The 13,037-nt window shown below is 43.0% G+C and overlaps 1 protein-coding gene across 1 annotated transcript; it reads left to right on the top strand.

Annotated features, from left to right (window-relative positions):
• Nucleotides 1–8,031: 8,031 nt before the first annotated feature.
• LOC133238168 (olfactory receptor 1F1-like) lies at nt 8,032–9,351 on the top strand. The gene has a single exon (XM_061400976.1). It carries the CDS (start codon nt 8,102–8,104, stop codon nt 9,056–9,058), a length of 957 nt encoding a protein of 318 aa, XP_061256960.1. The 5' UTR covers nt 8,032–8,101; the 3' UTR covers nt 9,059–9,351.
• Nucleotides 9,352–13,037: the final 3,686 nt, after the last annotated feature.

Below are 13,037 nucleotides of genomic sequence, written 5' to 3' on the forward strand. Positions count from 1 at the left end.
CTTTTAAAAATAGCGTTAATACTGATTCACAAATTTTGACATATTTAATATTTTATAATCACTTATAGGACTTCCTTGGTGTAGGGAATATGCTATGCACAGGCCTGTACTATAATTAACAGGGCTTCTTTGAAAAATAAGAATGACTTTCTCATCACCCCCAGGCAAAGGGCTGAGAGCAGTAAAAAGTATATCATGGAAAAACATCTTGAAAACAAGATGTTGAAGTACAGATATGACTGATGGAATGCCATTAGTGAAGGTTCTCATAACCAGAGTCTTGAGGGAGTTGCTGAGAAAGGTTGTCACTAGCTGTGGGGCTAAACAGAGTCATGAAAGGCCTGAAGGTTTGACATTGAGGACTGTGCATTATATTTCTTTATCCCTGATCTGAGATTGTAAAAAAACAGATATCTAGAGCACGTACAAGGAAGTCAGATCAGATCAGTCACTCAATCACGTCCGACTCTTTGCCACCCCATGAATCACAGCACTCCAGGCCTCCCTGTCCATCACCAACTCCCGGAGTTCACTCAGACTCATGTCCATCGAGTCAGTGATGCCATCCAGCCATCTCATCCTCTGTCGTCCCCTTCTCCTCCTGCCCCCAATCCCTCCCAGCATCAGAGTCTTTTCCAATGAGTCAGCTCTTCGTATGAGGTGGCCAAAGTACTGGCGTTTCAGCTGCATCATTCCTTCCAAAGAAATCCCAGGGCTGATCTCCTTTAGAATGGACTCGTTGGATCTCCTTGTAGTCCAAGGGACTCTCAAGAGTCTTCTCCAACACCACAGTTCAAAAGCATCAATTCTTCGGTGCTCAGCCTTCTTCACAGTCCAACTCTCATATCCATACATGACCACAGGAAAAACCATAGCCTTGACTAGATGGACCTTTGTTGGCAAAGTAATGTCTCTGCTTTTGAATATGCTATCCAGGTTGGTCATAACTTTCCTTCCAAGGAGTAAGCGTCTTTTAATTTCATGGCTGCAGTCACCATCTGCAGTGATTTTGGAGCCCCCCAAAATAAAGTCTGACACTGTTTCCACTGTTTCCCCATCTATTTCCCATGAAGTGATGGGACCGGATGCCATGATCTTCGTTTTCTGAATGTTGAGCTTTAAGCCAACTTTTTCACTCTCCACTTTCACTTTCATCAAGAGGCTTTTTAGTTCCTCTTCACTTTCTGCCATAAGGGTGGTGTCATCTGCATATCTGAGGTTATTGATATTTCTCCCGGCAATCTTGATTCCAGCTTGTGTTTCTTCCAGTCCAGCATTTCTCATGATGTACTCTGCATATAAGTTAAATAAACAAGGTGACAATATACAGCCTTGACGTACTCCTTTTCCTATTTGGAACCAGTCTGTTGTTCCATGTCCAGTTCTAACTGTTGCTTCCTGACCTGCATACAGATTTCTAAAGAGGCAGATCAGGTGGTCTGGTATTCCCATCTCTTTCAGAATTTTCTACAGTTTATTGTGACCCACACAGTCAAAGGCTTTGGCATAGTCAATAAAGCAGAAATAAATGTTTTTCTGGAACTCTCTTGCTTTTTACATGATCCAGCAGATGTTGGCAATTTGATCTCTGGTTCCTCTGCCTTTTCTAAAACCGGCTTGAACATCAGGAAGTTCACAGTTCAAGTACTGCTGAAGCCTGGCTTGGAGAATTTTGAGCATTACTTTACTAGTGTGTGAGATGAGCGCAATTGTGTGGTAGTTTGAGCATTCTTTGGCATTGCCTTTCTTTGGGATTGGAATGAAAACTGACCTTTTCCAGTCCTGTGGCCACTGCTGAGTTTTCCACATTTGCTGGCATATTGAGTGCAGCACTTTCACAGCATCATCTTTCAGGATTTGAAATAGCTCAACTGGAATTCCATCACCTCCACTAGCTTTGTTCGTAGTGATGCTTTCTAAGGCCCACTTGACTTCACGTTCCAGGATGTCTGGCTCTAGGTCAGTGATCACACCAGTGATTATCTGGGTCATGAAGATCTTTTTTGTACAGTTCTTCTGTGTATTCTTGCCATCTCTTCTTAATATCTTCTGCTTCTGTTAGGTCCATACCATTTCTGTCCTTTATCGAGCTCATCTTTGCGTGAAATGTTCCCTTGATATCTCTAATTTTCTTGAAGAGATCTCTAGTCTTTCCCATTCTGTTGTTTTCCTCTATTTCTTTGCATTGATCCCTGAAGAAGGCTTTCTTATCTCTTCTTGCTATTCTTTGGAACTCTGCATCCAGATGTTCATATCTTTCCTTTTCTCCTTTGCTTTTCTCTTCTTTTCTTTTCACAGCTATTTGTAAGGCCTCCCCAGACAGCCATTTTGCTTTTTTGCATTTCTTTTCCATGGGGATGGTCTTGATCCCTGTCTCCTGTACAATGTCATGAACCTCATTCCATAGTTCATCAGGCACTCTATCTATCAGATCTAGGCCCTTAAATCTATTTCTCACTTCCACTGTATAATCATAAGGGATTTGATTTAGGTCATACCTGAATAGTCTAGTGGTTTTCCCTACTTTCTTCAATTTAGGTCTGAATTTGGCAATAAGGAGTTCATGGTCTGAGCCACAGTCAGCTCCTGGTCTGTTTTTGCTGACTGTATAGAGCTTCTCCATCTTTGGCTGCAAAGAATATAATCAATCTGATTTTGGTGTTGACCATCTGGTGATGTCCATGTATAGAGTCTTCTCTTGTGTTGTTGGAAGAGGGTGTTTGTTATGACCAGTGCATTTTCTTGGCAAAACTCTATTAGTCTTTGCCCTGCTTCATTCTGTATTCCAAGGCCAAATTTGCCTGTTACTTCAGGTGTTTCTTGACTTCCTACAAGGAAGTAGATGTTAGCAATAAAAGGCATGCAAGGATTAGGATCTGGGCTTTTGCCTGGGAGCGGCATCAGCCCCCTGATCCCCACCTTATTTCTGAGTCTTATTTTTCCTTATTCTTCTGCGGAAATGCTCCCTCAGGTCGGTTCGTTGTTGCGCTGGTCCCAACACTTGGTAGGACTCTGTGGTAAAGAATACGCCTGCCAATGCAGGAGACAAGGGTTTGATCACTGGGCTGGGAGGATCCAAAACGCAGAAGAGCAACTAAGCCTGGGAACCACAGCTACTGAGCTCTAAATCCATCACAATGAGAGGCCCTTGCACAGGCAACACTGGAGAAAAGCCTGCACAGCAATAAAGACCCAGCACAGCCAGAGATATATAAATAAATAAAAGAAGTAGTTTATAATCACTTATAGGTTTTTGTTTTGTTTTGTTTGGCTGCGCTATGCAGCTTGTGGGATCTTAGTTCTCACACCAGGGGTGGAAAACTGCCCCCTCCACAGTGAAAGCCCAGAGTCCTAAACACTGGCCATCCAGGGAATTCCCTATTATTCTCTTTGATGCTTAAATTATTCCAGATTCAACCAGTGGGAGAGCCCTTTCAAGCTAGCATCTTTGTTTGTTTTCAAAAATCTCTGTTTATCACAAATCTTCAATTTGAAAATTTTCAATCCTGAAGAAAATTGAAAGTTGAAAGAATAGAACAGGGAATTCCCCAGCAATCCAGTGGTTTAGGATTGCATGCTCTCACTGCCCAGAGTGTGGGTTGAATCTCTGGCCTGGGAATTAAGACCCCACAAGCCTCATGGCAGGACAAAATAAAATAGTACATTAAGCATCATATATGGATATGGTGATCCATTTGAAAGTCATTTGCAGTTCATATACATCCACATTGGACTTTGAGCTTTTCCTTATTTTTTGGCACACACATAATGTTCTAGACTCACTCACCTTACTTTTTTTCTGCCCACACCTGGAAACAGCCCTTTCTGTAAGGAATCCTGTTTCCTTTTAGTAGAGAATGGTATTTAGAAACCAAGATCTGGGTGCTAGGTATGCTGAATGCTACTGGATTGTCATTAATTATGGTTTTTGTTTTTTTAGTTCACTCTAACTTTTAAAATCGCTTACTAATTTATTCTTGTGTCTTGAATATTCCTTCTCCAATCCTTTGCTTAACTCAGGTCAGTTGATGGAGTGACTCTAGTGGATCATAGTGTTACGTAGGTAGAATAGGGAAAAGGAGTCCAAATTGGCGGTGGCTAAAAGGCAAGGAAGGGAAAAGCCCGAGAAAATAGAACAAAGGAAGGTCAAAGGAAGGTCTGAGGACCAGAGTGAAGACTTCAGGTAGAACAAACAGCACTCCTGGCTAAGCCCAATTTACATAGGGCAGGCCCAGGTGGAGGAAAAAGCAGATAAAAGGAGGAGCCAAAGCGTTTGCTCTCTTTCTCTCCTGTGGGCTGCGCTCTTTCTCTCTCTCTCTCTCTTTCTCTCTCTCCCCCTCCCCTGCACGCTCCTCCACTCTCTTCTCTTTGAGTCTTTGGGTTGGCATGCCCTCACGCTTCGAGGATGGATTCTCCTGTTATCTTCTAAATAAAATAGAGCTGTAACACTGATTTGCTTAAGAGCTATAACACGGTTTGTCCAAGACCCAAGAGCTGTGACTCGCCAAGGGCTTTAATGTCCGTCGCTCCAAATCTTTGTTGTGATGAGACAAAGAACTGAGGAACATACACTCGTGTGACAATAGTAACTGATATTTATATATTTTGTTTATATATATATATAAAACATATATGTTTGTGTTCTGTGTACATATATATGGAACATATATATATATATGTGTTCCATAGCATTCCTTCCCATTTCTTTCCTTTCTCTTTTCTTCTGGATATATTTGTGAGACTACTCCTTTCCTCCATTTAGTCCTGGTGATAAATTTCCATCACTGAATTCCCGTATGGAATGGCCTGGGTTTATGACACATGTTGACCAGAATACCCCACTTTCCCACCAGGCATGGTTAATTCTGATCTGGGCATATGATTCAAGAAGGATTGATCATAATCTTGCCTAACAACAGTGCCAATAAACTGATAGAAGCGCCCTTCTATGGTTAGTCTGGGAAGATGTGAGTTTGGACGTACTGATGGCTACCTTCTTGCCACATGGAGAGAGTCTGCAGAGTGAAGACAAACAGAAGCAAACAGAGTAGAGGATAGAGAAATACAGGTCCTGATGTCATTATTTGGGCCCCTGAATCTAGCCCTGTCTGAAACACACAGGCTTTGCAAGAAGAACTTTGGGCTTTGCAGTTACATCAACAAATAGAGTCTATTTCTCCTTAAGCAGATAATCCAGTCACCATTCTCCTCCCCCTCCCCAGATCTTTGATAATCAATTTCATATGTGGGGACATTGGCCTATTTTTGGAGATGGAATGTAGAGAACTTGATGTCATAGCATGTATCTGATGGAGATGTGAAGGCTCATTACAGTCCTGATATTCTTATTTTGAGTTACTGCATGCGTGCTGGGTCACTTCAGCCATGTCCGACTCTTTGCAACCACATGGTTAGCAGCCCGCCAGGCTCCTCTGTCCATGGGAGTCCCCAGGCAAGAATACTGGAGTGGGTTGCCATGCCTCCTCCAGGGCATCCTCCCAACCCATGGATTGAACCCACATTTGTCTGCTATATTGGCAGGTGCGTTCTTTACCACCAGCGCCACCTGGGAAACCCTTTGAGTTACTGGGAGCAGGTTAAAGATGTTTATTAAAATGCCCTAGTTAGCATAGGAAATATATTGATGATCAATAACCCAAGTAGTGGATGACTAGCTAGAAAGTGAAAGTGAAGTCGCTCAGTCGTGTCCGACTCTTTGCGACCCCATGGACTGTAGCCTACCAGGCTTCTCTGTCCATGGGATTTTCCAGGCAAGAGTGCCAGAGTTGCTTGCCATTTCCTTCTCCAGGGGGTTTTCCTGACCCAGGGATTGAACCCAGGTCTCCAACATTGCGGGCAGATGCTTTACCTCTGAGCCACCAGGGAAGCAGAAACACTCTGATGTCTAAAGGACCTTTTTTTTTTTTTTTTTTTCTTTTTCTAAAGGAATTCAACAGTCACTTATGACCCAGGTGTATGGTTTTTATGAGTAACCCTTTAATACTATGAACTCAGGGAAGTAAATTGCAATGCATAAGATTAAAGGCTTTATTGGGCATCTTAAAGCCAGATCTTGCCCTCAGCACAAATACAACACTATGTATTGGACTCAGGAATTCTCTGTTCCTCATTAACATCCATGTTCTACCAATTTATAAATGAATTCAGCAATGTTTCCTATTTCTACCTCATTTACCCCCAAATTAAAATATAGAATGAAAGATTTTTCCACTGACCCATTGTAAAAATAACTATTGACATATGAAGATAAATATGTGACACTATTTCTGAATGTTATTTATCCAAAACACAGGTGATTAAACAGAAAACAAAGGGTATAAACATCACAAATAACTTTAACCTTCACCTAGTGGTCATGGTCCTAGCCTAGTGCATTGATGAAGTTAGAGGTCATGGGTGTTTAACATAAATTACCTCATTTAATCTCACAATTCTACAAGGTGATTATTATTTCTCCTTTCTACAGAGAGTGAAAATTTGTAATTCTCTGAAGATCGGTAGCTTTCTCAAAGTCATACAACCGATGATGTGGGTCTGGAATTCAGTACTGATCTAGGTTATCCAAAGTTTAACCCTTATCCAGCTTCATGTGTATTTCCCAGCAAGGCTAGGTGGGGGATAAAATATAGAATTGGGAGTTTTCTCTAGCAGAAGGGTTGCAGATGCTGATGATCCCCAAGATTACATCATTTCCAGTGTTGCCAAGTCCTGAAGCAGCAATTATATAACTCTGATGACAGGTCTTTATTACCAGTGTTGGATCCAAAAAAAGCCCACAGAGGAGAGGAGACAGTGACTATCTGCTTGTCTCTAATGAGGCCCTCAGGGCATATGGCCCTAGTGGCCATCTAGTCTCCTGTAAAGAGCTGACCATGTGATACCCAAACATCCTTCTTGCACAAAGGGCTGTGTCTGTGCACCCCATCCCCTTGTTCATGCAGACTCAGCCTAAAAACCCAAAGATGAGTCCCTCTCCTTCAGAAAAAAAATCTCTTGCCAGGTCTAGAAAAGAGAAGCAAACATGGGAATTCTGGGGACCGTGAAGACTACATTCTTCCTGGTAAGAGTCAGATGGGTGGGACTTCATCAATCATTTATTTATTTATTTATGTAAATTTATTTATTGGTGGGCTGCTGTCTATGGGGTCACACAGAGTCAGACAAGACTGAAGCGACTTAGCAGCAGCAGCAGCAGCAAGGTGTAAAGCCTTAAGGGGGCACTCCTCATTACATCTTCCTTTAGTGACTTTGTAGAAACAGTTCTGAGCTCATCTGCAGTTCTTGCTCGGGCATAGCCAGTATGTTTTATCTGTTTATGAGACTCTGAACTGTGAGGAAAACAAATGGACTGAGTTTCTGCCAATCCTCTGGGTTGTTTCCATTTTAATTTTAGGAATTTGAGTTAGGGAGCTCAGCACACATAGCCAAAAAGGCTGACTCAGAGCTCTGTAAATTGCTCCAGAAATTTGAGCCCAGGAAGAAGTAGCAGCGATACTATCATTAGTAGCAGTTTTTGATTGATCATTATATCATCCTCAGAGCAGGTGTGCTAGGAATGTGTAACAGCTACAGATTAGAGGTAAGGGAACTAAAAAATATTCTCTAAGGCAACATCACTAATGATATTAATATCAATGACATCAGTACTCTGTTTCAGGGTATATGCTTACTACATGTCAGTCTCTATGTCAACCTTTTACACTTGTGTTATCCAGTACTCATCATAAATAATAAAGTCTCTATTAATATTCCTGTATCTGTAGTGTTTCTGATACTTACATTAAAAAATACATGATTATGGTAGAAAGTTTAAACATACACAAAAATTATGGACAAAACCACTGTCACATTTTCTCGGTGTCCTTCTAGAGGTACAGCACGAGCATAGGGAAACAGCCCTCATTTTGCTAATAGAAGAGGCACAAAACATACCTGGAGAAAAGTGCTAATGCCTCAGCAAGGTTTTAATACCACTGCCTTTTTCCTTGCATTCTTCTTAATTGCCCCATTTTGACCATCATTTCCAGACTTTTGAATTTTTCCTGCTGCTGTCTGCTTTTGGGTCTAGGCTCCCAGCCACATGGGAGAGGCGAACCAGTCGAGAGTCTCTGAGTTCCTCCTCCTGGGGCTCTCCAGGCAGCCCCAGCAGCAGCAGCTCCTCTTCCTGCTCTTCCTGACCATGTACCTGGCCACAGTCCTGGGAAACCTGCTCATCCTCCTAGCCATCAGCATGGACTCTCGCCTGCACATCCCCATGTACTTCTTCCTCTGCAACCTGTCTTTCGTGGACATCTGCTTCTCCTCCACCACTGTCCCCAAAGTGCTGGCCAACCACATACTCGGGAGACAGACCATCTCTTTCTCTGGGTGTCTCACGCAGATGTACTTTGTTTTCATGTTCGTGGACATGGACAATTTCCTCCTGGCTGTGATGGCCTATGACCGCTTTGTGGCTGTATGCCACCCCTTACACTATTCAGCGAAGATGACCCCCCAGCTCTGTGTCCTGCTGGTCACTGGGTCGTGGATCATTGCCAACTTGAATGTCCTGTTGCACACCCTGCTGATGGCTCGACTCTCCTTCTGTGCAGACAATGCCATCCCCCATTTCTTCTGTGATGTGACCCCCCTCCTCAAACTCTCCTGCTCTGACACACACCTCAATGAGGTGGTGATTCTGACTGAGGGTGCCCTGATCATGATCACCCCGTTCGTTTGCATCCTGGCTTCATATGTCCGCATCACCTGTGCTGTCCTGAGGATCCCATCCACAAAGGGGAGATGGAAAGCCTTCTCCACCTGTGGCTCCCACCTGGCTGTGGTTTCCCTCTTCTATGGCACCATCATTGCTGTGTATTTCAACCCTTTGTCCTCCCACTCGTCGGAGAAGGACACTGTAGCTACTGTGATGTACACGGTGGTGACCCCCATGCTGAATCCTTTCATCTACAGCCTGAGGAACAGAGACTTGAAAAGGGCTCTTGGAAAAGTGGTTGGCAGGAAAATGTTTTCTGTCTCAGGAGAGAATCAAAACTGAGCATCCTCCCCATGCAGATTTATTTTCTTAGTAACTAAGTAGCTGTTGAGCCGTTTTGCCAAGGGCAATCTGGAAGGAAACGTTGATGGACAGGGAGGCCTGGAGTGCTGCAATTCATGGGGTTGCAAAGAGTCGGACACGACTGAGCGACTGAACTGAACTGAGGGGCATGTAGAAGACAATCATTATTTATTTGTGGACCTAATTCATCTATAACCCTGCTGCATCTACCAAGTAAAGAGACGGGGTTTTTTTTTTTTTTAATGACTAACTTTTGAATTATTTTACAACCACATCCAATTTTTTAAGTGGTATGTTTAGAAAGATACAGGTTCCACATATTTTTGAATATTAAAGTCACCTGGAAGTTACGGCCCACCCACTGATGTCCAGGTCCCAGCACAGACCAAATAGATCAGAATCTCTGGATGTGGGGCCTTAACACTGAGGTTTTAGAAATCTCGCGATTCTATTGTGCAGTCAGGATGACGAATCACTGGTCTCCATCATCTTATGTGCTCTCTGTCATGGTGAGTCATAAAGACTGGGTCACAAAAACGCTCACAAGAGTGGTTATGAGACGCAGATAAAGAAACAACCGAGTGAAATATGAGGACTAAAGTCGATAGTAATATTTCAGGTGAGACTCAGGGGCTCAGGTGGACTTTCGGTTCAGATCTTGGAGAGGCGAAGCGGCGCAGAATGCGGAAACCCCCTGTGAGCATCCTGATTGGCTGTCTGATCTTAGGGGGCGGGGTCATCCGGGCAATTTTTGGTACTAGGAATCCAAATCAACATTTGCCCCTTGCTTTCCTCCCTGGCTAGCAACCCTCCGCCACACCTTCAAACCAAGTCAAATGCCACCTCGTCCTCCACGAACCCTTCTGATTCTCGAGCTCTGTTTTTTCCTTTGGTTTATTCTTCCCCTCCACAAGGATTTCCCACATATTATGAGACAGTCCATACCCAAATTCACATGCTATTCACTTTATTCCCTAGTGTCTGGCACTGCTCTTAGACCAAAGGCAATACTCAGATCTAGCTGAAAGAAAAATAAAAAAAAGGATGAATGAATGTCGCCTAAACTTTTATCTATTTTGGCTGTGCTGGGTCTTCATTGCAGTGAAGGGGCTGTGTTACCCAGAGGTATATACCATCTTAGTTCCCCAACCAGGGATGGAACCCGCATCTCCCACATTGGAAGGCAAGTTCTTTACCAGTATATCACCAGGGAAATCCTCGCCTTAACTTTTAATTTGAACATTCTTGCTTGAGAAGGAGTTTAAAATTTGCCTCATTTAAAAATCACTTGTTACTTGACAGGTAATACCTACATACTATGGAACATTAAAAAAATCATTAAGAAGAAGATCAAAATAACTTGTAAATTTGCTGCTCCAAGATAACTTCAGTATTACACATGGGAGAAGGCAATGGCACCCCACTCCAGTACTGTTGCTTGGAAAATCCCATGGACGGAGGAGCCTGGTAGGCTGCAGTCCATGGGGTCGCTAAGAGTCAGACACGACTGAGCGAGTTCACTTTCACTTTCCACTTTCATGTATTGGAGAAGGAAATGGCAACCCACTCCAGTGTTCTTGCCTGGAGAATCCCACGGACGGAGAAGCCTGGTGGGCTGCCGTCCATGGGGTCACACAGAGTCAGACACGACTGAAGTGAGTTAGCATAGCTTTAGAAAAGTTGGCTGCACTTTTCCCATTTGTGTTCTCATTTTCCACTTCCTTCTTCCCATCTCAGTAAAAGTCTTAGAAATTTGATTTTAATGGCCATATAATATTTTATCCACTCATGGATGCAATTTATTTATTCCTTGACTCTGGACAACTTAAAGTGTCTCTGTGCTATAAATAACATAGCTGTACACTTCCTGGTGTAGACATCTTTGTGTTCCTTAGTGTCACAGTTAGCCTACATACCTATTGCCCGAACTTGGAGTAAAAATTAAGGTCATCATTCCTTTATTTCTTCATTATTTCTGTCCCACCCCACCTGATAAAACTGTCAGAAAGTCCAGTACCTTTCTCTTGGTGTCAGAGCATCTCAGAAATTCACTCAAAGGAATCAGTCAGTCTTGCTTTCTGCTGCCAGGTGGAGAGAGAGAACTGGAAGTTGGACCCACCCAAGGCCATGATTGTGTGAGTTGCTAGAACCCAGTGTAGCTACTGAACCTTGATCTTGTTTGATCTCCCGGAGGCCTGTTTTGCTGCAGCATTGATGCTCGTGGCTCACATCCCTTTGGGGGTCCACCTCTGGCCTCGGGTCACAGCTATTGGAGGTCAAGTTTGTTTTATCCTCCATAAAATTCTGACTCTGCTCCATGGTGGCTCCATGCATGGGGGCTCCCAACTCCATTGTGTCAAACCAGCTCTGCCCATGAACACTCAGCTCAGATTTACCCTTCTACCTTTGAGATTCCTGCTGGAACCTTGGGGTCTTTTTTTATATGTAATGGACTTCAATCAGGTTTCTTCTACATCATAGCTGTATCTGTGAATCAGGATTCACATAAGTGTATATGAAGATGATAATATTTGGATATTGATTGATTTGTAAAGTAGTGAACATTTTAACTATTTTCTCTACAATATTTGGATGTTGATTGATCTGTAAAGTAATAAACATTTCAACTATTTTCTCTCTGTATATTAATAGATTTTACCTTTTGATTTGATGCTGGGTTATGGAGGGCATGGAGCTTCACGAATGTTATACATTCATCATAGATTGTATCTGTTAGGAACTGAAAGATCTTTATCCTCTTTAATCCTTTTTCATCTTAAAGCAGGCTTTAGTTAATATTAAAATCACATCTCTACTTCCTTTCAGCTTGTGTTCATTCATTCTCTCAGACTTTCTAAAATAGTTGACTTGATGAAGGGTTCTTTCCCTGTGTCAGTGTCTTTTTGTTTTTAAGCTTCTAGTACACTAGAGAAAATTAGAATATAATTCTATACTTAGAAAGAATAGTCACTGATGAATGTTTCCATCTCCCATTCCCGGCTACAAATAAAGGAAACAGACTTCCCTGGTAGTCCAGCAGCTAAAAATCCACCTGCCAATGCAGAGAACATGGGTTCCATCCCTGGTCCAGGAGGATTCCGCACCTTCCTCGGGGCAACTAAGCCTGTTGCCACAACCACTGATGCCTGTACTCTGGAGCCCAGACTCTGAAACAAGAGAAGCCATGGCAATGAGAAGCCCTCGAAACTAGGGAGTATCTCCTGCTCTCCACAGCCAGAGAAAATCCCCGTGCAGCAACGAAGACCCAGTTCAGTCAAAAATAAATAAATACATTTATTTAAAAAAAAATCACGAGTATAAAATTAATACATGCTTTGTAAGACACAGTTCTCCATGTGTTTATTGCTTTTCTGCACATTTTGTGACCAGAGACATTCACTTCTTTTGTTCTAGACCATTTGTTCAAGGATGTTTCTATAATGAACAGCACTGGAAGATAGAAACTGTGTGTCTTTCCAGAGCAAAGGGCAGATTTTTCACCATCCAGTGTAGGCAATGGCACCCCACTCCAGTACTCCTGCCTGGAGAATCCCATGGATGGAGGAGCCTGGTGGGCTGCAGTCTATGGGGTCGCTGAGGGTTGGACACGACTGAGCGACTTCACTTTCATTCACTTTCCTGCATTGGAGAAGGAAATGGCAACCCACTCCAGTGTTCTTGCCTGGAGAGTTCCAGGGACAGGGGAGCCTGGTGGGCTGCCACCTATGGGGTCGCACAGAGTTGGACACGACTGAAGTGACTTAGCAGCAGCAGTATAATAAATGTATTCTTTTCGGGCAAAGTTCAGCCAGGCTTATCCCCAGTGACAAGATCTGATTTCTTAAGCTGAGGAATCCTCTCCTGTGACACATGCATTGTGTATGCAGGTGGTACTTGTCCTTGTCACATCATTCTCTGAGAATCAGGGCTTAGGAACTGGTGTAAATGCAGGCACTCT

Source organism: Bos javanicus, chromosome 25 (genome assembly GCF_032452875.1).
Source record: "Bos javanicus breed banteng chromosome 25, ARS-OSU_banteng_1.0, whole genome shotgun sequence".
Classification (NCBI taxonomy): Eukaryota; Metazoa; Chordata; class Mammalia; order Artiodactyla; family Bovidae; genus Bos; species Bos javanicus.